The 23655-nt window shown below is 51.8% G+C and overlaps 2 protein-coding genes across 5 annotated transcripts; both read left to right on the plus strand.

The window, feature by feature from the left end:
• The first annotated feature begins 2721 nt into the window (after nt 1–2721).
• Nucleotides 2722–5679, plus strand: CD79B (CD79b molecule). 4 transcript variants are annotated; one of them, XM_030843325.2, is made up of 6 exons: nt 2722–2788; nt 3427–3480; nt 4501–4812; nt 5013–5131; nt 5411–5452; nt 5574–5679. In XM_030843325.2, the coding sequence occupies exons 1-6, from the start codon at nt 2722–2724 to the stop codon at nt 5670–5672; spliced, it is 693 nt and encodes a 230-aa protein (XP_030699185.1). In that variant the 3' UTR covers nt 5673–5679. The 4 variants fall into 4 exon arrangements, with proteins under 4 accessions (XP_030699185.1, XP_030699186.1, XP_060147040.1 ...); XM_030843326.2 differs by having other exon boundaries at nt 3430–3480; XM_060291057.1 differs by lacking the exon at nt 4501–4812.
• An 8404-nt stretch (nt 5680–14083) lies between these two features.
• Nucleotides 14084–15438, plus strand: LOC115845417 (somatotropin). The gene is made up of 4 exons (XM_060291229.2): nt 14084–14248; nt 14452–14568; nt 14801–14962; nt 15238–15438. The coding sequence occupies exons 1-4, from the start codon at nt 14102–14104 to the stop codon at nt 15436–15438; spliced, it is 627 nt and encodes a 208-aa protein (XP_060147212.2). The 5' UTR covers nt 14084–14101.
• Nucleotides 15439–23655: the final 8217 nt, after the last annotated feature.

Raw genomic sequence — 23655 nt, forward strand, 5'->3', positions numbered from 1 at the left:
TATGAAGAAGGTATTATTACAATTATTTCTGTTTTACCCAAATGAGGAAACTTGGTCTCTGAAAGGTTAAGCATGGGTGTTGCTTAACAGGGGTGCCGTTGACATGTGAGACAAGGAAATTCTGCTGTGTGGGAGGCTGCCCCTCCCACGGCAGGGTCTTCCCTGCCCCCTGGCCCATGAATGCCAGAGGTGTCCGTTGGTCATTTGACCTTGGCAATGGCCCTGGAGCATTTGTGGGGCAGGACCACCCTGCATTGAGAAGCCCCAGGTGACTTGAGGCGGCTTCCCGGTCTCCTGCAGGGTCAGGATTCACACCCCAATCCTTCTGCGCCTGCAGGTCTCCCCTGGTAACAACAAAACAAGTAGCGTCAGTAGGCGAGGGCTGGGGGGAGGGGCAGAGGTCAGAGCCTTTCTTTCCAAACTGAGGTTCTGTCCTCTCCCACCACCCCCCCAGGGTTACTGGGGGTCCCTGTCCTCTTGTTCCCCAAACCCCCAAGCTCCATGTCCCTTCTCCCTACACCCCCATCTCTTATTTTGATGCTGCCTTCCTGGAAAGGTGGGGTGAGGGCTGCCTGATGTCGGGGTGCACAGCCCAGGGCAGCCGGGGGCAGAGGCAGGAGTGGGCTTACGAGGCCTCCTGTTCCAGGAAAGAAAAAGGCGTCACAAGCCCCGAACAGAGCTCAGTACTGTTGTCCCTGGGGAGGGAACAGCATGGCCCCAACTGTGACAAATAACCCTGCAGGCGGTGGGGCCCCCATTGCCCCCACCCACTCCTGGCATGAATGGGAATGAAGTCCAAAGGACACATCTGCATCCCTGCCCACGGGAGACGCAGATGTGCATGTGCTTGGAGGACACCTACTGCGCCCCCAACCTCCGTGCCCCCTAGAGTCACCCTGGGCCGCAGGCCCAGCTCCTGAGCAGCCCCACACCACACAGCCCGGGAGCACACCCGTCTCAGCAGCTACATGCACGCACACACACACACACACACGTGTGTATCCCAAGCCTTCTCCATCTTCCCCCCAACTTTGGGGGACGCTAGCCCCAAAGCTAACCAAGGCTTCCATCACCAGGGGGTACTTTGCTAAAGGAAGAGACCCCTGGATTTTCCCCCATCCCTCTGGGGGAGTCTCCAACCTCCCCCACCAGGGGCCCATGGTCCCCAAGCTGACCTCAGGTGATGTTTATATTCCTGGGCTGTTTGTTCTGTGAACTGAACATCTGACACCTTTTCAGAGAAATGTGTTTGTTTTTTTTTTTTCATTTGGAACATCTGGAAACAACAAGAACATCTGGGACTGCCAGGAACGAGCTGTTCCTTGGAGGGAAACTTAACCCTCCTGTCCCCGCTTTCCACAGCTCCAGTCCTGGCCCGTACTCCTCGGGGGTGGGGGTGGGGGTGTGGACCCCACCATCCCAGGTGAGGCTTATGCTCAGGACTGAGGGGGCAGCACCCAGACCTCTGTCTTCCTCACCACCAACCCTGGCCTAGGAGGTGGGTCCATGTCTCCCTGAACCCAAACAGACCTGCCAGCAGCACAGGCTGCTTGAAAACTGGCAGGTGGTAAGGAAAATATGTAGGCAGAGGACACAGGATTTGCATCTTCCTTCCCCTCCTGGCAGTTGGAAGAAGACAGAGAGTGAGGGGCCAAGAGAGAGTAAAGAAGCTTCCATAAAACATAAAATTCAAGAGTGGGCTCAGCTGTGGGGCTGAGGGATGCAAGCCTGCCATGTGCAGCTGTGCAGGTTGTGCACTGCACAAGGGCACCTCCCCCACCCCGAGCCCCCAAGGGATGAGGGTTGTGTCTGATCCAGGGGCAGGGGCACAAAGTTGAACTTAGACAAGCTCCTAGACTTATGATTCCATCCACCACTCTGCTGACTGGCGAGACAAAGCCAGAGATCCTTTTTGTTTCAGAACCTGAAGACTCCCCCATACTAGCCTCCTGTCCTCTGCCCGAGACCCCTGGAGCTGTGGATAACACTTCAGTGCCCTGTGAGTTCCCTGATTGCTGAGTGGTGGGTTTTCTCTAAGCTGTCAACACCTAAGTCCACCTTCTCTGGCAGCTCCCAGAAAACTCTCCCACCAAGTGAGGGAGAGGCCCTCTCGCCAGGTCCTGGACTAGATCTCCCAAGCGGCTGCTACTCTTGGCCTGTTTTTGCTCAAGAACCGCTGTGGTTCCTTTCCTCCCCAGGGTCAAATCTCCATCAACCCCCAACATGGCCACCTGCACTCCAGCCAAGAGGCTGTGCTCTGGGCCCATAGCTGCCCGCCAGCACCCCTGCCTCAGCCTTCCTGCGTGCCCCTCTTCCCACAGGGTGTAGGCTGGTCCAGGGTGGAGAGGCCGCGCTCGCATTCATCCACAGGACCCATGTGTATTCAGCTAAGTGTGAGGTGGGAGGCTAGGGGGCCCCAGGGCACGGGGATGGGGTGGGGACGCAGAGGCCGCCGCCACCCGGGGCGTCCACCGCGGACCCCGCTGTAGTGCCCGAGCTGGGGTGACCCTTGAGCCTTAGCAGCACAGCTGACAAAAGAGCCTGCCCTCCCCCAGGGTCCCCGGAGAGCTGGTGCCTCCCCTGGGTCCCAATTTGCATGGCAGGAAGGGGCCTGGTGGGGAAGAGGCGGGGAGGAGACAGGCTGCAGCCTGGGCAGTTACACGTTTTCCCCCCAGGAGCCTCCGCTGTCACGGGCTTGGGGCAGGAGACGGAGGGGTGAGCATGGCGGGGCCGGCGCTGTGTCCCGGGCTCAGCAGCTGGTTGGTGCCTCTGCTGCTGCTCCTTTCAGGTACGGCCCGAGCCGAGAGGCCTGCTGGATCCGCTGTTTCCACTGGTTCTGTCTCCTGCTCTCTTGTCCTCCTCCTTCTGTCTCTCACACTTTTCTGCCTCCTGTCTCCCTCTGACAGCCCTGGGGACCGGGTCTGTGGGTATCAGCCATGCTGATGGCTCAGGGCTCCGCGGCCCCAGCCCCTCTCCCGCCCGGAGGGTGTCAGGCTGAGCTGGGCCTGAGGGGTTGGTGGCTCTGACCGCAGAAGAGCTAGGCCCAGGAGAGAGAAAGAAGAGTGTGGTTCACCCCCAGGCCGTGGAGGGCACTGCGTGGGGGGCGGGCAGTGGAGAGCTGCCCCCAAGCAGACCTGGGACAGGCATGTTCCAGAAGTGGTGCCCTGGTCTGGAAGGTGGTGGAGCCCTCCAGCTGTAACTTCCCTCCCGTCTCATCCACACACAGCTCAAGGTCAAGGGCAGAAGGGGGGCTGGGAGTCGGATCTTCTGGTGACCCCACCCCGCTCTAGTCTCTCCAGAGCAGGGCTGGGGGAGAGCTGAGGGATCTTGATGCTGATGTCCTGGGCGGGGAGGAAGTGGGTCTGGGAACGCAGGGGTGGGACAACCAAGTCCCAGTGACTGGCCCGCCCACTTCCTCCCACCCAGCAGGTGAGACGGTGCTGGAGGCCAAAACAGAGGCGCTTTACCGGAATCCCAAAGGTCAGCAACTTCCCCCGCCCATTCTGGGGACAAGTATGTCTGTGTCCAAAGCCGGTCACTGTCCTGTGTGCTGTCTCATGGTTGCCCTTGTGCCCTTGTGCCCCCTGGGTCTCCCCACCCAGGACTCCCATCCCCAGGCCTCCTTAGGGTCGGCCTCCCTCTGTAAGACCTGGCTCTGAAGTACCTCCAGTCCCCCCTCCTCCGCTGTCATCCTCATTAAACATCAGTGCTCCAGTCCCAGCGATCTGGGGCAGCGCCAAGCCCAGGGCTGGAGTGGGGGCCAGTTGGAACCCCACTGAGGACTCAGGCCCATTCTCCCTGGCTGGGGAGTTGGGCTTAGCCCCGGCAGGAGACCGTAACCTCAGGGACCCCGACAGGTCGCAGGGGTTCCTAGGGGACCACTGACTGGGAACCAGGCAGGAGGGAGGCTTCTTGGAGCAGGTGGGCGGGGACATCATGGCAAACTGAAGAAAGAAGGCTTAGGAATAAAAAGAGGAGCAGGTCCGCACGGAAGCGGGGAGGGAGGTGATGGAGGAGAGACGGCCAGGGGATTGATGTGGGAGGCCTTGACTGCCAGGCTAAGGATTTGCGGGGTGCCCCTGAGGATTTCGGGCTGGTGTGGGTAGCCCAGGGCAGGGAGAGGTGAGAGCACCAGGCCAGGCTGGAGGCTGTGCTATGGGCCTTCTGGCCTCATGGGGTGAGGCTGGCATCGGGCTACTGTAATGGACATGGAAAGGAATCAGAAGGTTCCAGGCCCTTCTAAAGGAAAATCAGGCGGGAAGGGTAGGCCATCAGGAAGGGGCGGGGTCCGGCGGCTTGGCCTGTGGCTTCTCACGTGGCTCTGGCTCTCCCACACCTCTGCCTCATGTCTGACCCACATCCCGAGAAGCAAGGACAGACAAGGGGGCTGAGCCGGGGGTCAGTGCTGCCCAGGACGGGGGCCCACGGCCGAGGGCCTGAGTTCGGGCCGACGGTCAAGAGGAAGGAGCGGGATTTTAATCCCAGCCTTGGCGCCCACAGGAGGCTCGTGTTCCCAGATCTGGCAGCACCCACGTTTCGTGGCCAAGAAACGGGGCTCCATGGTGGAAATCAAGTGCCGCCTGGAGGACTCCGGCAGCGTGAGCTGGCTCCGGAAGCAGGAGGCGGACTCGGAGGCCAAGCTACTCCTCCCCGAAAAGGGCCGCATCCTCCAGACCCACAACAGCAGCGAGGCCACGCTCGTCATCCAGGACGTCCAGTTCCCGGACAACGGCATCTACTTCTGCGAGGTGGAGTGCTCGCAGATGCCCCCAAGGACAGAGCGCGGCTGTGGCACCGAGCTTCGGGTCATGGGTGCGTGCGGGGCCCGCCCCCCAGCCGGGGAGGAGAGCGGGTGTGCTCGTGGAGCCGTCCACACCCACCCCACCCCAGCCCGGACCAGTAGGGGGGCCGCAGTGTGGCGGTGACTGTGGCCCTCGAGCACCTGGGAGAGCCGCTGAGAAGCAGGTCCTGAGGGGCGCAGGCCTCACCGCCCCCGCCCCGCCTCCCCCCAGGGTTCAGCACCTTGGCGCAGCTGAAGCGGCGGAACACGCTGAAAGATGGCATCATCATGATCCAGACCCTGCTCATCATCCTCTTCATCATCGTGCCCATCTTCCTGCTGCTGGACAAGGTGACCCTGGGGGCCGGGGAAGCAGCCACGGGGCAGGCCGGACACGGGCAGGGTCTCCATCTCCCCAGCCCCAGAGCCTGCCCATCGATTGACCGATTCAATCACTCCTTTATTCATCAGCTGTTCTCGCAGAGTGCGCCTCACCCCTGACCCCTGACCCCTGACCCCTAGCCCCTGACCCTTCACCCCGGGCCAATCTCCCCGGCCCTCCCCAGCCTGGCCCAGCAGTGGATGGGGTGGGGGAAGCTAACACTCTGCTCTCCGTCCCTCACCCGCCAGGATGACAGCAAGGCCGGGATGGAGGAAGATCACACCTATGAGGTAAGGAGTGGGGTGGACCCCGCAGCTCCCGGGGCCGTGGGGGGCAGGGGGGGCGCTCAGAGGCCCCATCTGTGTGCGCTCAGCGAGTGGCCAAGGCCTGAGCTCCACTCCGTGTCCCCAGGGCCTGGACATTGACCAGACAGCCACTTACGAGGATATAGTGACGCTGCGGACAGGAGAGGTGAAGTGGTCGGTGGGTGAACACCCAGGCCAGGAGTGAGAGGCCGGCCCTCCCCAAGCCCCTGGGCGTAGCCCGCTGGGCCCTCACTGACTGCTTCAGAGCCGCCCGGCTCCCAGCCCATCCCCTTTACCCTGAACCCCCTGTCCGCCTCCAAAGCTGGCCCACCAGGTCCGCCTGCCCCTCCAGCCCTTGGTCCCCATCTCTTGCCAAAGGGACTGGAGCGGAAGGGCCACAGGGCAGTGATTTGGAGCAGGGAGTTCTCTGGGGCTAGACTGGACCCAGCCTTCTGGGGGTGCTATGCGGGGATCCATCCCCTATTCAGGACAGGGAAGGCAGAGACTTGCCTGGAACCTGCAAATGGACTCAGAACGGCCCGGTTTCCTGTAGAGCCTGGGAAGGGCCCTGGCCCACCCGCATGTGGCTGCAGCTGGGCCACCGAGAGCTTCATCCCTCTCCCATCCTCTCCTGCTCTCTCCTGCCCTCCCCCACGCCAGGGGGCTGCTGGCCTTGAGCCCTTTCTCCCACGGAATAAACAATGTGTCTTGAGAAATGACACACAGGCTTGTGACATCTGTGGTTATGGGGTGGATGAGAGTACCTGTTTGGGCGCAAATCTTTGGGCACCCATGGACCCATGGGGTGTGAGGAGGGACGGCTGCCATGGGGCTCAGAGCCCTCTCCAGGGCTCACTCACTGCTTCTCTCTGACGGCCCAGTTGGGACCTGTGGCCATGTCTCCCGTTCTTCCCCTGCTCTCTGACCCTAGTGGGGCCCTGAGCAGTGGAGAAGGGCTGAATGGACTGGCCCTTCTTCTCGGCGGGGATACCCTCTCCCTGCCTTCCCTTCAGCCGACAAGCAGCACTTGAGTCCTGCTCTGTAGGGCAGAGGTCTTAGCCCTAGAAGAGTTTGCCCTCCCCCACCCACCCCAATCCTCTTGTCCTTTAAGGCCCTCCACCTACAGGAAGCCCTCCCAGAGTGCCCAGTCCCTGCCTAATCCCTGTTTGGACCCTGGCCTCTCCAGCTCTGGCGTAGCTACTACCTTGTGCTGCCCATACCGGCCTTGTTCTCGTTAAATTAGAAGCTCCCTGAGGGCAGGGTTTCCCCTGACTCCATCACACACCCCCTTGTCCCCTACCAAGCCTGGATATTTTTTTAAATTTGACCCAGAGCTATGCAAGAGAGATTCCTAAAGTGGGAGGCTCTGTGGTGGTGAAATCTGGGCATCCTTAGGTAACCCCTTCAGGCTTTCCCAGCACAAAATCAGAGGCAAAATGGTCCCCAACCTGCCAGCTGCGGGAGCGACAGAGAGCAGCTCAGGGCTGGGAGCTGAAGTGAAATTAACCTCTGTGTGCAGAGCCAGGCTGAGCTCCACTTCCTGTTGACCTTGGGGGGACCCCAGAACACCTCTTTGCCATGCATGCTCTGGATTCAGATGGGAAAAATCCCTGCCCTCAGGGAGCTGCCAGTTTAACTGGAGAACCAAGGCCAGCATGGGGGGACCAGTGAGAGCAGCTCCCCCTGGCATTCCAGGTGGGGCAGGTGGCCAAGGCCCCCAAGCCTGGGGTTTCAGGTCCATCTCTGCGTCGCTCAGCGGTGCCCACTCAGAGCCAGGCAGGGCCAAGCCGGGGCGGGCCTCCTCCCTCCCTGGTGTCCGGGCTGCCAGAGGAAACTGGCTTGTTTTGGCATCTGTCTCCACTGAGCTGCAGCCCTTCCTCGCCTGCTGCTTTGCATAGTGGCGCTAATTCTGGCCTCAACCTCCACCAGGGACCCTGGGCAGCCGGCTGGGGGTGGGACAGAGCCTTCACTTCTCCCCCCCCACAGCAGGGTCTTCCCCCTGCTTGGGGCTGCCCTGAATCTGGGGAGGCCTTGGCTTTTTTGAAAGACAACTTAATATCTTTGAATAACTGAGTTTCTCTAATGCTTTGAAGTACTGTTGGCAGAGAATCATCTGAGCAGGGAGGCCTGCCTCGACCACCCGACACCCACCCCGCAAGGGCACTGCCTTCATGGTTACGATGTAGAAGCACTCCCTGGTCCGTTCTTCTGTCTTAGAGGCTTACACTACGGGTGTCCCCATGTCCAACTTATGGGTCCCTGGCCCCCAAAACTGACAAGCAGCGGAAACAAAGCTGGGTGATGCTGGTGGGGGGCGATGAACGTCTCAGATCTCGCTTGCTTTATCTACAAAACGGGAATCATAAATCTTATCCAAAGGAGCTGAACCAGATGCTGGTTTTTAGAAAATTACCCTACAGTAAAATTGACTTCGTTTTCTTTTCATGAATTTTAGATTTACAGCTTTGTATAACCACCACCACAACCAAGTTACAGAACGTGAGTCAGACTCTTTTGCTGGGTCCCCCAAATATTTATATATTGAGAATCTCTTAACTGCCAGTAAGATTTTCTTGAACACCTCCATATTCCTTTACATGAGCTTGTCCCACCGTGACCCTGGAAGCGGGACAGCTGCATCCCAACTTTAAAAATGTGGAAATCGAGGCCCAGGGCGATGATTACCATAATTGGCCAAAAGCCACACACAGATCTTCTGACTCCAAACTCAGCATTCTTTCTACTACATCACAGCTGCCTCCCTCAAAGGACCCTGAGCCAGAGCAGGAGGAGAGCCATAGGGAGAGAATCCTGGGGCAGCTCTGCCATCGCCCTTGTTCACAAGTCGCAAAGCCCTGAAGGCCCCACTCCTTCCTGATAGGCCAGGATATTGAGTCACTGGGCCATCCTTCCAGGAGTCCAGCTCTGGGCCCCTCTTCCTTTAGAATGCAGCCCCGAGGGCCCTCGGTGGGCCCATGCCCTGCTGCCCACTGGGGGAATCCAGCCCTGTCCCCCGGGGCCTGGGGTAAGCACAGGCTGGTTCCTCCTCCGTTCTAGCTTGACTTCCGGCCCCCTGGCTGCAGGTGTTGCTAGGCCGGGGGTGCTCTGACCCAAGGGTTTGGGTGTTTTTCCAGCAGAATTGGAGATTAGAGAAAAACAAAACAAAACTCGGAAAGCTGCTGCTGTTTGGGTGTCACTGGACCCCCAGCAGGTGGGCAGCCGGCTCTTCTGCAAAGGGCCTCAAAGGCCATCCAGCCGGGGGACCAGGGACTCTGGTCCGCGCATGCTCTGCTCTCTGCAGGCAACCTCAGCAGCTGGATTCAGAGCCCACATCTGTGAAGTTTCTGGATTTGTATCTGCTCTCCAGGCTGCGCCTAGTTACGGTGCCCTCGGGAACTGCTATTGACTCAGGAACACACAAAACCCAAAACCAACAAACCTGCCACTTGGGGACACCTCAGCGGCCATCTCCCACCCCAAAGCCTTTACCTGGAAACTTAGGTGACTCCACAGAAAACAAAAATTAACAAAACTGAAACCCTGAGTTCAGAGTGTAGTTTGTTTAAACACATGTAGACAGATCCTAATGCACAGATCAAATTAATTAAAAAAAAAAAAAGACATCGTTCTCTCGGCCCTAAGAGCACTTTCTCACATGGCAGGAGTGGGCGGGCCAGATGCCTCGTGAGGTCCTGTTTGGGGCTCGGGTTCTGCAGGCTGTGGGTCCGTGTGAACACCTGTGTGTGCTCACCCTCAGCATGTGCGTGCTGCCCTGTCTCCTTTTTGCATTTAAATGTGTTCAGGTACGTACTGCTGTGCATGGCAAGATCCCGTATGTTCATTTTTTCTGTGCTTGTTAGGTTAAATTCATTCTACTATGAGGAGAACATCAAGACAAGTCATGGCCTGTCTTGCCATTTCTGGCCGGGGGGCGGGGAATATTTGAGTTCTTTCCTTGGCACTGTCCTTGCATCCATTCAACCCACTTAGCAGATGCTTGGTGAGCTGCTAGGCCTGGGATGGTGCCAGCTGCCAGGTCCCCCCACTCCCCAGAGCTATGCTCTCACCTCTGTATCTTAGCTATTTCTCTCATGGTGGTTTTCACAATGTGAAATTTCTGTATACATTCTATCGTTCTGTATTTATTTGTTTGCTGTTGTCTCTCCTGTAGACTGTAAACTCCAGCAGAGAAAAGATTGTGCCCTTTGTTCATGTACGTATAATGAACTGGTACGATACCTGGCACATGGAAGGTACAACAACTGCTTACTGAATCAGTTAATGCAGGAAAAAGAGAATGCGTGAACGAGTGAAGAGACGAAAGGCGTGAACCCAGCCTCCAAGGGCTTACATTCCCTTAAGGGGAATAAGATGTTCACAAACAACCACAGAATAAGGTAGGAGGCAGAAGTTATTTCCAGCTGACAGCACCAATCAGGAAAGCACCTCAGACTTCCCACAGCTGCTGGACACACCCCGGTATTATTATATTTCTTTTTCAATGGGCTTGTCTCCCTGGGGAATAAGCCCCCAAGTGGAAATTGCTTAGTAGGTCCCATGATGTAGATTGTTTTGCTCTTCTAGAGTGTTCAGAGATCCTCACCTACTGTAAACAACATCCCCATCAACCCACAGGAGTGCCTGCCCCCATCCTGCCCCCCCACCCCAGAGCCCTCCAAGGCCCTTCCTCCATGCTTGAGCCCTCTGGCAAACTCAAGGGTCCGATGAGATAAAGGAAGTGAAAACGTGATGTACACTGAAATGTGCAACACAAATGTGAAGGATGATGTGGCTTGGTTCATTAAATCGGGCTCCATCGAGTTGTTTTTTTACTGCCTCTTTTCTTGGTGTCTGTGGACCTCACTCTGGGCTGAAGCTCCTTGCATTCAATTTCCCCCAAGCTTCATTGAACATCTTCTGAGTGGGGACTTGATCCGGCCCTGCTAGCTTTGCACTGAGGATAGTGCTTCCGCGCCCAGCGGCGCCACTGTCTCTCCTAGATGAAGCTTCTAAAGAGCTCGTTGTGGCGGGAAGACTGGGCCCTTGGGCTGCCGTCTTTTAGGAGCTGAGAGACACCTGGCAAACTACTTATCTCTTCGAGCCTGAATGTCCTTGTATGCATGCACCTCCCCCTCTCCGCATCACTCAATACAGTGCCTGGCACATGGCAGGCACTCAGAAATGTTGGTCTCCTTTTCCACCTCCCCCTGGAGAAGCCCTTGGGAATCCCCACATAATAGTCTCTAAAAACATTGACCCAATGAGCTGTGATCAACGCGGTCATCAGACTCATGCTGGAATCAAAGACAAAGTGGAGCATATCCTGGGGGCAATCCCAACCTCTGGCCTCAAGGAAAGCAGGACAGAGCTAGAGGTGGGAAGCATGGACCTCAAGCGACCAGGGGAGAATGGAAAGAGCTGCCCCCAGTCCCTCTGTGGCTCTCCCTAAGGCAATCATGACTCTAAACAAGGAGATGGCCCCCAGCCACGTGGACTTGAACTTCAGAAGTGCTCCTGAAGCCTGAAAGAGGCCCCTTTCGGATCAAGAGTAGATCTTTGAATTTCCACAATAGATACGGAGAACCCCAGAGATGGTCAAATCTGAAAATACGAAGGGCTTCCAAACACACTGAAATTCATGGATTCCAAGCTAATGGAGGATTCATCCCGAACCCTTCGAGGATGACCCCGGAGATGCTGATCACAGCCTGTCCTCACTGGCCACCGTGCAGAGGCCATTGTGGAGCAGCCTCTGAACCTGGAGAAGCCAAGGGTTTGGCCCCAGGTCGTGCCCCAAGAAGGGGTGAGTGACTCCCTAGCAAGAGCAGGAAAATCCCAAGTCTAATTCAAAGTTTATCTTTTACTAGCAATGAATTATGCATGTGTCTCCATCACTAAAGACCCTGGAAAAGACCTTTTCTAGACTAGAGAGAAGGGTCACCAGTATCCACCCCTCACCCTCCAGTTCTTCCCTCTTTGGGTCCGATGGCTGCCACCGTGGTCACCTTTAAAACGGTGTATCCCGGGGGTCCCCAGAATCCTGTGGGCCAACCGGAAGTGGGTTGGTGAGAGGGGACTCTCCCCTGCTCTGGCTGGTCCCACCTGTTCTTGGCAGTAACCTGCCTGGCAGGGAGCCTCAGCCACACCTCACCTGTGCCCACCTTGTGTGGCTCTCGAGTGGTCCCCAAGTCGGGCTCCTGCACCCTCAGTCCTAGGGGAGGCCTGAGCTTCTCCTGTGGTCCACAGTTCACATACTAGTCCCCCCAGTATTAGCTAGAAGTCTGTCACGAGAGGTTCCCCTTCAGTGTCCCTTCCCCCAGGTGACCTAGAAGGAAGAAGTGGCAGAGGACACAGGAGGCTGTGTGGGGCTTAGAGACCCTCCTCCACTTCCTGCCCGGCTCCTCCCCTTTGGTGGCTCTGGAAGGAGAGGAAAGGGGTGTCCTCACCTTTCCTGTGGCCCCATCTTCCTCAGAGCCTGTTTCTTTAATGACACTCCCTTCTAGTCCTCCTATGGTCATGCCTGGGGACAATTCCCACAGGTCCCAGTGCCCTCCGTAGCAGATAAAGAATCAGGGGCACGGTCGGGCGATGGTTCAGGAGCGATGAGAGAAAAGAGAGCTCTATCTTCTGGTCTTAAAGGGGGAGATGGCAAGGCACAAGCACTCAGGTTCTGGACCATGGGGGTGTGACTTTTCAGCATTGGTTGGCAACACTATAACCAACCACCTCTAGAAAGTTTTGCTCATTCGTTCGTTTGTTTCCCCACAGGGTCAAGTGCTAAATGTTCTTAGACTCAAGGGATGGAAGGTTTAAACGGAGGGCAATACGTTCTTTCCTGCTCTTATCTTGGGGGACTATTTGACGCTGGTGACCTCCAGATGCTGAAATAGCCCCAACTCCGGGCACCAGGAGGTGGCAAGCCTGCAGCCCTAGCCTTCCTGACCCTGGCCTTGCCCTGCTATGTGGTCTCCGCCATGCTCCCCATGTCTCTGGGCCAGTCTCACCTGGAAAATGACGGACAACAAGCTGACTCTTAAGGGAGGACAAAATGAGGCAAAGGGACTCTTGTGATTAGGGGCAGGACGCTTGTGATCAGAGGGATTTAAAAGTTAAAAAACAGAGTGGCGCCCACCCAGTCCGCGTTGAAGAAAGGGCTTGGGGTGCTGCCACGTGGGAAGAGCAAGGATTTGGAGATCTGCTGCCTTGGCTGGGGTAGCTCATGTGAGTAAGCCTCTCTGAGCCTTGGTCTCCTCCTCTGTAAAATGGGGTGATAATACTTCCTTCACAAGATGGTCCTGAGGGTCTAATGTGAGGTTGCGTGGGCTTGCTCTTCACAACCTGATAAGCTCTATACAAATATTAAAAGGAGGAGAAGAAAGACGGGGAGGAGACTGCAATGACTGGAGAGGGCATCTTTCTGGGTGCTGTGCCCAGAGCTCCAGTGCTGGGGGTGGGACTCAAGTCCTCAAGGGCTCTTCCAAATTTGAGATTCACTGACCGTGACAGGGCTATGGGAAGAAGCAGTTGTAAGCAGTGTCTGTTCCCGGGATCTCTGTGGCACATCCAAGGAGCAGGGACAATGCCTCAAGTTTTGGTCCTTTGCCCTATCCACCTGGGGGAGCCCCTATGCTCCGGCAAAGGGGAGGGCAATGTGTGGGGCTGGAGCCCTCTAGCGGTCAGGGTTAGCCCTGCATCCAGCTACCTCAGGCTGGATCAGGCGGCAGGAGGATGGTGATGGGGCAAAGGTGGAATCTGTGCCCAGGGACCCCAGAATCTATTGCTATCCTTGGCCCCCTTCTCCCAAACACACATTCTCTCTGGTGGATGGAGGGGAGCTGTTCAGGGAGGGGGAAAGAGGTAGAGAGTGAGGAAGCATCCACATAGCTCTCAGGGTACCTCCATCCTGACGTAGCCCCCCTTTAGGGGACCAGCTTGGGCCCTCCTCACCCTGGGGGACAACCCCGCAATGACACCCTGCCACAGTGTGCCTGGACTCGGGCTACTCCCTTCTGCTACCTCCCCCTTAAAAAGAGGACGGATTGGGTGGTCTCTCAAGCTGAGACTCTGTGCGTACAGCCCTCGGGACAGGTGACAGTGGAGAGGGGAAGATGACAAGCCTGGGGGACATGACGCCAGAGGAGGAGCGGTAACAGGATGAGTGGGTGGGGGTTCTAAATTATCCATTAGCCCAGGCCCGCCGGTGGCCCGTGCATAAATGTATAGAGAAAATAGGTGGGGGCAGAGGGAGAGAGAGAAGAGGCCAGGGTATAAAAACGGCCCACAAGGGACCAATTCCAGGACCCCAGGACCCAGCTCCCCAGACAGCTCAGGGTCCTGTGGACAGCTCACCAGCTGTAATGGCTGCAGGTAAGCACCCCTAAAATCCCCTCGGGCTCGGTGTGTACTGAAGGGTGATGGGAGGGCCCTGCAGAGGGACGGGGGCACTAACCTCGGACTTTGGGGCTTCTGGATGTGAGCACAGATATCTACCCCCAGACACGTGACCAGGTTTGAAATGTTCTCATTCCCCGGGGGGAAGGGGCGGTGGAGGGCTGGCAGGGGAACCAGGCCTCTTGCTCTCTGGACCCCTCCCTCTCCGGCCCTCCTTGTCTCTCTCTAGGCCCTCGGACCTCCATGCTCCTGGCTTTCGCCCTGCTCTGCCTGCCCTGGACTCAGGAGGTGGGCGCCTTCCCAGCCATGCCTTTGTCCAGCCTGTTTGCCAACGCTGTGCTCCGGGCCCAGCACCTGCACCAACTGGCGGCTGACACCTACAAAGAGTTTGTAAGCTCCCCAGGGACGCGTACTAGTGGCGGGTGGCAGGAAGGCCTGAATCCGTGCCCCCTCCACGTAGTGGGAGGAAACTAAGGAGTTCAGAGGTATTTTATCCGAGTGAAGATGCTGTCATAAACGGAGGGGGGTTCCTAATAAAGCAGTGAGGAGAACCGCACAGCAGCCTAGACCCGGGCGTGTGTTCCTTCTCCCAGGAGCGCGCGTACATCCCGGAGGGACAGAGATACTCCATCCAGAACACCCAGGCTGCCTTCTGCTTCTCGGAGACCATCCCAGCCCCCACAGGCAAGGACGAGGCGCAGCAGAGATCGGTGAGTGGCCACCGCGGACCGAGGAGCAGGGGCCTCCCTCATCCTAAGAAGGCTGCCCCATCTCTCAGCATCGGGCCTTGGGCTGTCTTTTCCCCGAGGAGGTGCAGGGTGGTGACTGGTGGCGGAAGGTGACGGATGGCGGAGGGAGGCCCGCGGCTGCCCCCCTCCCCCGCCACCGCCACCGACCTCGCGGCGCCCACCGCCCACCACCCACCCACCCATCTGCCCGCAGGACGTGGAGCTGCTCCGCTTCTCGCTGCTGCTCATCCAGTCGTGGCTCGGGCCCGTGCAGTTCCTCAGCAGGGTCTTCACCAACAGCCTGGTGTTTGGCACCTCGGACCGCGTCTATGAGAAGCTGAAGGACCTGGAGGAGGGCATCCAGGCCCTGATGCGGGTGGGGATGGCGTAGTGGGTCCCCCAGGCTGGGCCCACGCCCGCCCTCTCCTGGCTTAGCCGAGGGATGGGGGGCTCCCGTGGGCTGGGGGAGAGAGGTGCCTGCTCTCTCTGTGGCAGTCCAGCCTTGACCCAGGAGAAATCTTTTCCCCGTTTCCCCTTGTGAGTCCTCCCTCCACACCCTTCTCCAAGCCTGGAGGGGAGGGTGGCAAATGGAGGGGACAGGAGGCAGCCGCTCCCAAGGGCTCCCTGTCTGTCTCTCCCTCCCTTTTGCAGGAGCTGGAAGATGGCAGCCCCCGGGCTGGGCAGATCCTCAAGCAGACCTACGACAAATTTGACACAAACATGCGCAGTGATGACGCGCTGCTCAAGAACTACGGGCTGCTCTCCTGCTTCAAGAAGGACCTGCACAAAGCTGAGACGTACCTGCGGGTCATGAAGTGTCGCCGCTTCGTGGAGAGCAGCTGTGCCTTCTAGTTGCCGGGCATCTCTGTTACCCCTCCCCAGTGCCTCCCCGGACCCTGGAAAGTGCCACTCCAGTGCCCACCGTCCTTTCCTAATAAAACGAGGTTGCATCACATTGTCTGAGTAGGTGTCATTCTGTTATGGGGTGGAGCGGGGCAGTACAGCAAGGGGAGGGTTGGGAAGACAAACTGCAGGGATCCTCTGGGCCCTATGGGAACCCAGATGCTGAACGATAATTGACCCAGGTCTTCCTGGGCTAGAAAGAAGCAGACACATCCCCTTCTCTCTGTGACACACCCAGTCCATTCCCCAGGTCCGTAGTCCCAGTTTGCTGGGGACTCATAGGTCAGGACCACTCCCCTCACCCCACCCCCAAAGTACTTGGAGGCGTTTCTCTCTCCCCCACCAGAACCACAAGACCAAACCTAGCCCCCAAGGGTGGGAAGAAATAAAAGCAAGACAGGCTATTAAGTACGGAAGTCCAGAAAACGCCTCCAACATGTGAGGAAATCATAGAACTACCTTTGTGCAGAAATTTTAAGGTGAATACACGTTCAGCCCAACCACCCTTGGGAAATGGGAACAATGCAAAAATGGCTTTGGGACAAACAGAACCAGAACGTTTGGGATCTGAATTGGGGCAAGGGACGTGGAAGAGAGACTCTAAATTGAGGGTTGCAAATTCAGCGCCAACAGGTGCCAGGTAGGTATATACATAAGTAATAAGTGCTGCATGTGAAGGGGGAAATAGCAACTAGCTCTCAGCCTGCTTGTGAGGGATACAGCACAGAGGGGTGAGGGCCAGAGCAACCTAAAGAACTCAGGCCCCAGCTAAGGATGGGGCCCATCGGCCTTGCCAAGACTGCAGGAGCAGTGCTGCCAGACCTTCCGATTCTTCGAGACAGACAGGACATCCAGACTTTCATGTAAAATCTCATGTTTAAACATTGGCAACTAGGTCTTATTGAAAACACTTTAAGGGCAAAAGTTAACCCAAACACATGTGGTCTTCAAGCTGTCAGTGGACAATTTGTTCTTAGAGGAGTGGATTGGGATAACTTGGTATAAGGGAAAGAATCAGAAAGACGTGGACTTGAACTTATGTTCGGGAAGAAATTACTTAACCTCCCTGAGACCCAGTTTCCTCACCGATAAAATGGAGATAAAATAGTGTGTTGCCTTACAAGGCGTATGTGAGGATTAAATGAAATCAGGTTTCTGAAGTGATTGACACAGTACAGCACTCAAGAAGTTGCAGCTGGTTTTGCAGTGAATTGTGGGGTGCTCTGTGTTTTCCAAGGGAATGTTTAAGTACTTGTTATTGAATCACATTCTGTTTTCCTAATGGCACCTCAGATGTTTCTTTCTTTTTTATTTCCAAATGAACTTAAAAGGGCAGCTTTAGAGTTAAGTTTTTAGTCACCCAATCACCTTGGCTAAGTAACTAGTGATCTGTAAATTAATAGTTAGATGCTCAAAGTAACTCTATCATCCAAACATGATTTTACAAAGTCAATAATTCTTTCACAATGCAAATAATCAATAAATCTTCCTGAAAAGCCCAAAGTTTTACATGCCATAATGAATTTTCTTCAAAATGGGACTCACGTGTATTCATTTTGGATATTCTACGTCAAGTAACTAATGGAAATGTAAACTTGGGGAGTGGTTGAAAGTTGGAATAATCAGAACCCTGGAGCTCCATTTCTTAAACTCAGAAACTATTCCTCTGCCTTAGGTCATTTTTTTTTTTTTTCCTTAGGTCATTTTTGTCTGACTTTTAAATCATGGAGTTTTGGAGTTAGAAGGGCCTCACAGGTCATCCTAATTCCTTCTAATTTAGGATTCTTACCCTATAGCCTCTCTCACAGATTGTACTCACTTGTGTAGCACTGGTGTCAAGGGAATTAATATTTCCCAAGGTAATTTATTCTATTAAACCCCTTTGATTTCAGCAAAGTATTTCTTACATTCAGCTGAAATCAATGTCCCTGTAATATCCCTCATTTGACCTTAGAATTATTTGCATATCTCATGGTCTTTTAGAAGTTGATGTATTAAGCACAAATATTATTATCTATTGGCTTGAATAAGTGTTTTAAAAGGAAAGTGAGGGGACTTCCCTGGCGGTCCAGCGGTTAAGACTCCATACTTCAACTGCAGGGGACAAGGGGTCAATCCCTGGTCGGGGAACTAAGATTCCGCCTGCGTGTGGTGTGGCAAAAAAAAAAAAAAAGAAAGAAAAGTGAGCCATCTTAAGAAGTGTGTGTTGAATGAATGTGGCAGGAGAGGGGTGCCTGCAGAGAGGGGTGTTATAGCCACTAATAAGAGGGTTCTAAAGTGGGGTTGTCATGCCAGCAGTAGACGGCAGAGGGAGCCACACTCCAGAGAGCTTCCACTCAGCTCCTTCCGGGTGGGCGCAGCTGAATCAACTCAACCACTGCTGGTTGAGAATTACGAAGACGCTAGTGGATTTTGCAAAATTTTTGAATTTAAAAAGACCTTAAAGACCATCTACCCTAAACTCTTTGATTTGCCAACTGTTAATCTCCCTTTCAGCTCTCCAGTTAGGCGTTGGATGGCAAACTCGGCTGTAAATTAGAAATGCCGGGGGTGTGTGCCGTAGCCTTCACTCCCTGAGATTCTGACTTTAATGGATCTGGGATGGGATCCGGACAAGAGAATTTTAAAAACTCCCCAGGTGAGAAGGCTGAGAATCACTGAGTTGGGACCACAAAGATGAAATGCACGTGTCCACAGGTATTGTATTGGTAAAAGGGGGCAAAAGGAGATGAGAGACCTGGGCCAGTTTCGACACTTTCTGTTTCCAGTTCTAACCAGTCAATTTAAAAAATTCTAATAAGCCAGTAGCAAAAAGACAAATACTGGATGATTCCTCCCATGTGAAGTACTTTGAGTAATCAAATTCATAGAGACAGAAAGTAGAATGCTGGTGACCAGGGGCTGGGGGGAAGGGGAATGGGGAGTTGTTTAACGGGTAGACTTTTAGTTTTGCAAAATGAAAATGAGTTTCTGTTGTGAATTACACAATTGTTGTGTAATTCACAACAATGTGAATGTAGTTTTTTTTTTGTTTTTTGGTTTTTTTTGCTGTACGCGGGCCTCTCACTGTTGTGGCCTCTCCCGTTGCGGAGCACAGGCTCCGGACACGCAGGCCCAGCGGCCATGGCTCACAGGCCCAGCCGCTCCGCGGCATGTGGGATCTTTCCGGAACGGGGCACGAACCCGTGTCCCCTGCATCGGCAGGCAGACTCTCAACCACTGTGCCACCAGGGAAGCCCCACAACAATGTGAATGTAGTTATTATTGAACTGTGCGTTTAAAGTGGTAAATTTTGTTACGAATATTTTACTGCAATTTAAATGTTTAAATTGAGGTATAATTGGCATAAAACATTATTTTCAGGTATACAACATAATGATTTGATATTTGTATATATTGCGAAATGAGCATCACAGTAAGTCTAGTTAATATCCATCAGCATACATAGTTATAAAAAATTTTTTCTTGTGATGAGAACTTTTAAGATCTATTCTCTTAGCAACTTTCAAATATGCAGTACAGTGTTAACTATAGTCACCATGTTGTATATTACATCTGAATGCCTAATTTCAAATGTTTAAAAATTATTTTCTAGTGAAAAAATCTTCCCCAAGGTTAAGATTAGTGAGATTTGCAGAAGAAAGGGTTCAACAGGCAGAGCTCCAGTAATCCTAGACCCCTTGGAATAATGTTTTTCTGATGCCATGTAATCTTTTAAATTTAACCTGAAATGATCAATCTGAGTTCCTCCCATCATTATTGCTGAAACACATATGGTGAGTTTTGTCCTTTTATACACATTTGAGAGGACTTACACTTTGCCCTTCCTTCACAAGTCCTCAGAATTACAGGACCTGGGCTTCTGGGATAAGCAAAAATGATACGGCTTTGTGACTTCTTTAATTCAGGCCCCGGCAAAGCTGAGAAACATTTTGAGTGATACCAGTATTAGGGTGACCAGTTCGTGCCAGTTTGCATGAGACTTTCTCAATTTTAGTGCCAAAAGTCCCATGTTTTAGGAACCTCTCTGCTCAATGCAAACTGGGACAATTGGTCCTCCTACTAGTAGTCCCAAATCTTAGGGAACAACAACAACAAAAAAAAAAAAACGGGAAAGTAGAGGAAGGAAAAAGAAATGGAATAGAAAAAGAGGAAGAGAGAACACAATGGAAAAAGAGAAAGGAAGTATCAGTGGTGTATATGACTTTTGATGCCCCTCAGTCGTTGCCGTGGATTTCTGACTTTTTTTTTTTTTTTAGTATTAGGGGTTTTTAAAAATTAAATTTAATTAATTTTTTTATACAGCAGGTTCTCATTAGTCATTAATTTTATACACATCAGTGTATACATGTCAATCCCAATCGCCCAATTCAGCACACCACCATACCCCGCCCCCCGCCCCTGCAGCTTTACCCCCTTGGTGTCCATATGTTTGTTCTCTAAATCTGTGTCTCAACTTCTGCCCTGCAAACCAGTTCATCTGTACCATTTTTCTAGGTTCCACATACATGTGTTAATATATGATATTCGTTTTTCTCTTTCTGACTTACTTCACTCTGTATGACAGTCTCTAGATCCATCCACGTCTCAACAAATGACTCATTTTCGTTCCTTTTTATGGCTGAGTAATATTCCATTGTATATATGTACCACATCTTCTTTATCCATTCGTCTGTTGATGGGCATTTAGGTTGCTTCCATGACCTGGCTATTGTAAATAGTGCTGCAATGAACATTGGGGTGCATGTGTCTTTTTGAATTATGTTTTTCTCTGGGTATATGCCCAGTAGTGGGATTGCTGTATCATATGGTAATTCTATTTTTAGTTTTTTAAGGACCCTCCATACTGTTCTCCATAGTGGCTGCATCAACTTACATACCCACCAACAGTGAAGAGGGTTCCCTTTTCTCCACACCCTCTCCAGCATTTGTTGTTTGTAGATTTTCTGATGATGCCCATTCTAACAGGTGTGAGGCGATACCTCACTGTAGTCTTGATTTGCATTTCTCTAGTAATTAGTGATGTTGAGCAGCTTTTCATGTGCTTCTTGGCCATCTGTATGTCTTCTTTGGAGAAATGTCTGTTTAGGTCTTCTGCCCATTTTTGGATTGGGTTGTTTGTTTCTTTAATATTGAGCTGCATGAGCTGTTTATATATTTTGGAGATTAATCCTTTGTCTGCTGATTCGTTTGCAAATATTTTCTCCCATTGTGAGGGTTGTCTTTTCGTCTTGTTTATGGTTTCCTTTGCTGTGCAAAAGCTTTGAAGTCTCATTAGGTCCCATTTGTTTATTTTTGTTTTTATTTCCATTCCTCTAGGAAGTGGATCAAAAAAGATCTTGCAGTGATTTATGTCAAAGAGTGTTCTTCGTATGTTTTCCTCTAAGAGTTTTATACTGTCTGGTCTTACATTTAGGTCTCGAATCCATTTTGAGTTTATTTTTGTGTGTGGTGTTAGGGAATGTTCTAATTTCATTCTTTTACATGTAGCTGTCCAGTTTCCCCAGCACCACCTATTGAAGAGATTGTCTTTCCTCCATTGCACATCCTTGCCTCCTTTTCATAGATTAGTTGACCATAGGTGCATGGGTTTATGTCTGGGCTTTCTATCTTGTTCCATTGATCTATGTTTCTGTTTTTGTGCCAGTACCATATTGTCTTGATTACTGTAGATTTGTAGTATAGTCTGAAGTCAGGGAGTCTGATTCCTCCAACTCCGTTTTTTTCCCTCAAGACTGCTTTGGCTATTCGGGGTCTTTTGTGTCTCCACACAAATTTTAGATTTTTTGTTCTAGTTCCATAAAAAATGCCATTGGTAATTTGATAGGGATTGCATTGAATCTGTAGATTACTTTGGGTAGTATAGTCATTTTCACAATATTGAGTCTTCCAATCCAAGAACATGGTATATCTCTCCATCTGTTGGTATCATCTTTAATTTCTTTCATCAGTGTCTTATAGTTTTCTGCATACAGGTCTTTTGTCTCCCTAGGTAGGTTTATTCCTAGGTATTTTATTCGTTTTGTTGCAGTGGTAAATGGGAGTGTTTAATTAATTTCTCTTTCAGATTTTTCACCATTAGTGTATAGGAATGCAAGAGATTTCTGTGCATTAATTTTGTATCCTGCAACTTTACCAAATTCATTGATTAGCTCTAGTAGTTTTCTGGTGGCATCTTTAGGATTCTCTGTGTATAGTATCATGTTACCTGCAAACAGTGACAGTTTTACTTCTTTTCCAATTTGTATTCCTTTTATTTCTTTTTCTTCTCTGATTGCCGTGGCTAGGACCTCCAAAACTATGTTGAATAATAGTGGTGAGAGTGGACATCCTTGTCTTGTTCTTGATCTTAGAGGAAGTGCATTCAGTTTTTTACCATTGAGGGTGATGTTTGCTGTGGGTTTGTCATATATGGCCTTTATTATGTTGAGGTAGTTTCCCTCTGTGCTCACTTTCTGGAGAGTTTTTATCATAAATCGGTGTTGAATTTTTTCAAAAGCTTTTTCTGCATCTATTGAGATGATCATATGGTTTTTATTCTTCAGTTTGTTAATATCATGTATCACATTGATTGATTTGCGCATATTGAAGAATTCTTGCACCCCTGGGATAAAGCCCACTTGATCATGGTGTATGATCCTTTTAAAGTGTTGTTGGATTCTGTTTGCTAGTATTTTGTTGAGGATTTTTGCATCTATATTCATCAGTGATATTGGTCTGTAATTTTCTTTTTTTGTAGTATCTTTGTCTGGTTTTGGTATCAGTGATGGTGGCCTCGTAGAATGAGTTTGGGAGTGTTCCTCCCTCTGTTGTATTTTGGAAGAGTTTGAGAAGGATGGGTGTTAGCTCTTCTCTAAATGTTTGGTAGAATTCACCCGTGAAGCCATCTGGTCCTGGACTTTTGTTTGTTGGAAGATTTTTAATCACAGTTTCAATTTCATTACTTGTGATTGGTCTGTTCATATTTTCTATTTCTTCCTGGTTCAGTCTTGGAAGGTTATACCTTTCTAAGAATTTGTCCATTTCTTCCAGGTTATCCATTTTGTTGGCATAGAGTTGCTTGTAGTAGTCTCTTAGGATGCTTTGTATTTCTGCTGTGTCTGGTGTAACTTCTCCTTTTTCATTTCTAATTTTATTGATCTGAGTCCTCTCCCTCTTTTTCTTGATGAGTCTGGCTAATGGTTTATCAATTTTGTTTATCTTCTCAAAGAACCAGCTTTTAGTTTTATTGATCTTTGCTACTGTTTTCTTTGTTTCTATTTCATGTATTTCTGCTCTGATCTTTATGATTTCTTTCCTTCTGCTAAGTTTGGATTTTGTTTGTTCTTCTCTCTCTAGTTCCTTTAGGTGTAAGGTTAGATTGTTTATTTGAGATTTTTCTTGTTTCTTGAGGTAGGCTTGTATAGCTATAAACTTCCCTCTTAGTACTGCTTTTGCTGCATGCCATAGGTTTTGGATCATCGTGTTTTTATTGTCATTTGTCTCTAGGTATTGTTTGATTTCCTCTTTGATTTCTTCAGTGATCTCTTGGTTATTTAGTAACGTATTGTTTAGCCTCCATGTGTTTGTGCTTTTTCTGTTTTTTCCCCTGTAGTTCATTTCTAATCTCATAGCATTGTAGTCAGAAAAGATGCTTGATGGGCTTCCCTGGTGATGCAGTGGTTAAGAATCCTCCTGCCAATGCAGGGGACACGGGTTTGAGCCCTGGTCCGGGAAGATCCCACATGCCGCGGAGCAACTAAGCCCTTGCGCCACAACTACTGAGCCTGCGATCTAGAGCCTGAGAGCCACAACTACTGAGCCCTCGTGCCGCAACTACTGAAGCCCATGCGCCTAGAGCCCGTGCTCTGCAACAAGGGAAGCCACTGCAATGAGAAGCCCACACACCACAACAAAGAGTAGCCCCCGCTCGCCGCAACTAGAGAAGGGCTGTGTGCAGCAACAAAGACCCAAGGCAGCCAAAAGTAAATAAATAAAATAAATAAATTTATTTTAAAAAAAGAAAAGAAAAGATGCTTGATATGATTTCAATTTTCTTAAATTTACTGAGGCTTGATTTGTGATCTATCCTGGAGAATGTTCCGTGCGCACTTGAGAAGAAAGTGTAATCTGCTATTTTTGGATGGAATGTCCTATAAATATCAATTAAATCTATCTGGTCTATTG

The sequence above is a fragment of the Globicephala melas genome, chromosome 20, assembly GCF_963455315.2.
Source record: "Globicephala melas chromosome 20, mGloMel1.2, whole genome shotgun sequence".
NCBI classification, from domain to species: domain Eukaryota; kingdom Metazoa; phylum Chordata; class Mammalia; order Artiodactyla; family Delphinidae; genus Globicephala; species Globicephala melas.

Bases quoted from the DNA above. Each gene is read 5' to 3' on its own strand.
- CD79B (XM_030843325.2), top strand. From the start codon at position 2,722: ATGGCGGGGCCGGCGCTGTGTCCCGGGCTCAGCAGCTGGTTGGTGCCT. The intron at 2,789-3,426 runs GTACGGCCCGAG...CCTCCCACCCAG, and splicing joins TCTGCTGCTGCTCCTTTCAG to CAGGTGAGACGGTGCTGGAG. The intron at 3,481-4,500 runs GTCAGCAACTTC...TGGCGCCCACAG, and splicing joins GCTTTACCGGAATCCCAAAG to GAGGCTCGTGTTCCCAGATC.
- LOC115845417 (XM_060291229.2), top strand. From the start codon at position 14,102: ATGCTCCTGGCTTTCGCCCTGCTCTGCCTGCCCTGGACTCAGGAGGTG. The intron at 14,569-14,800 runs GTGAGTGGCCAC...ATCTGCCCGCAG, and splicing joins ACGAGGCGCAGCAGAGATCG to GACGTGGAGCTGCTCCGCTT. The intron at 14,963-15,237 runs GTGGGGATGGCG...TCCCTTTTGCAG, and splicing joins GCATCCAGGCCCTGATGCGG to GAGCTGGAAGATGGCAGCCC.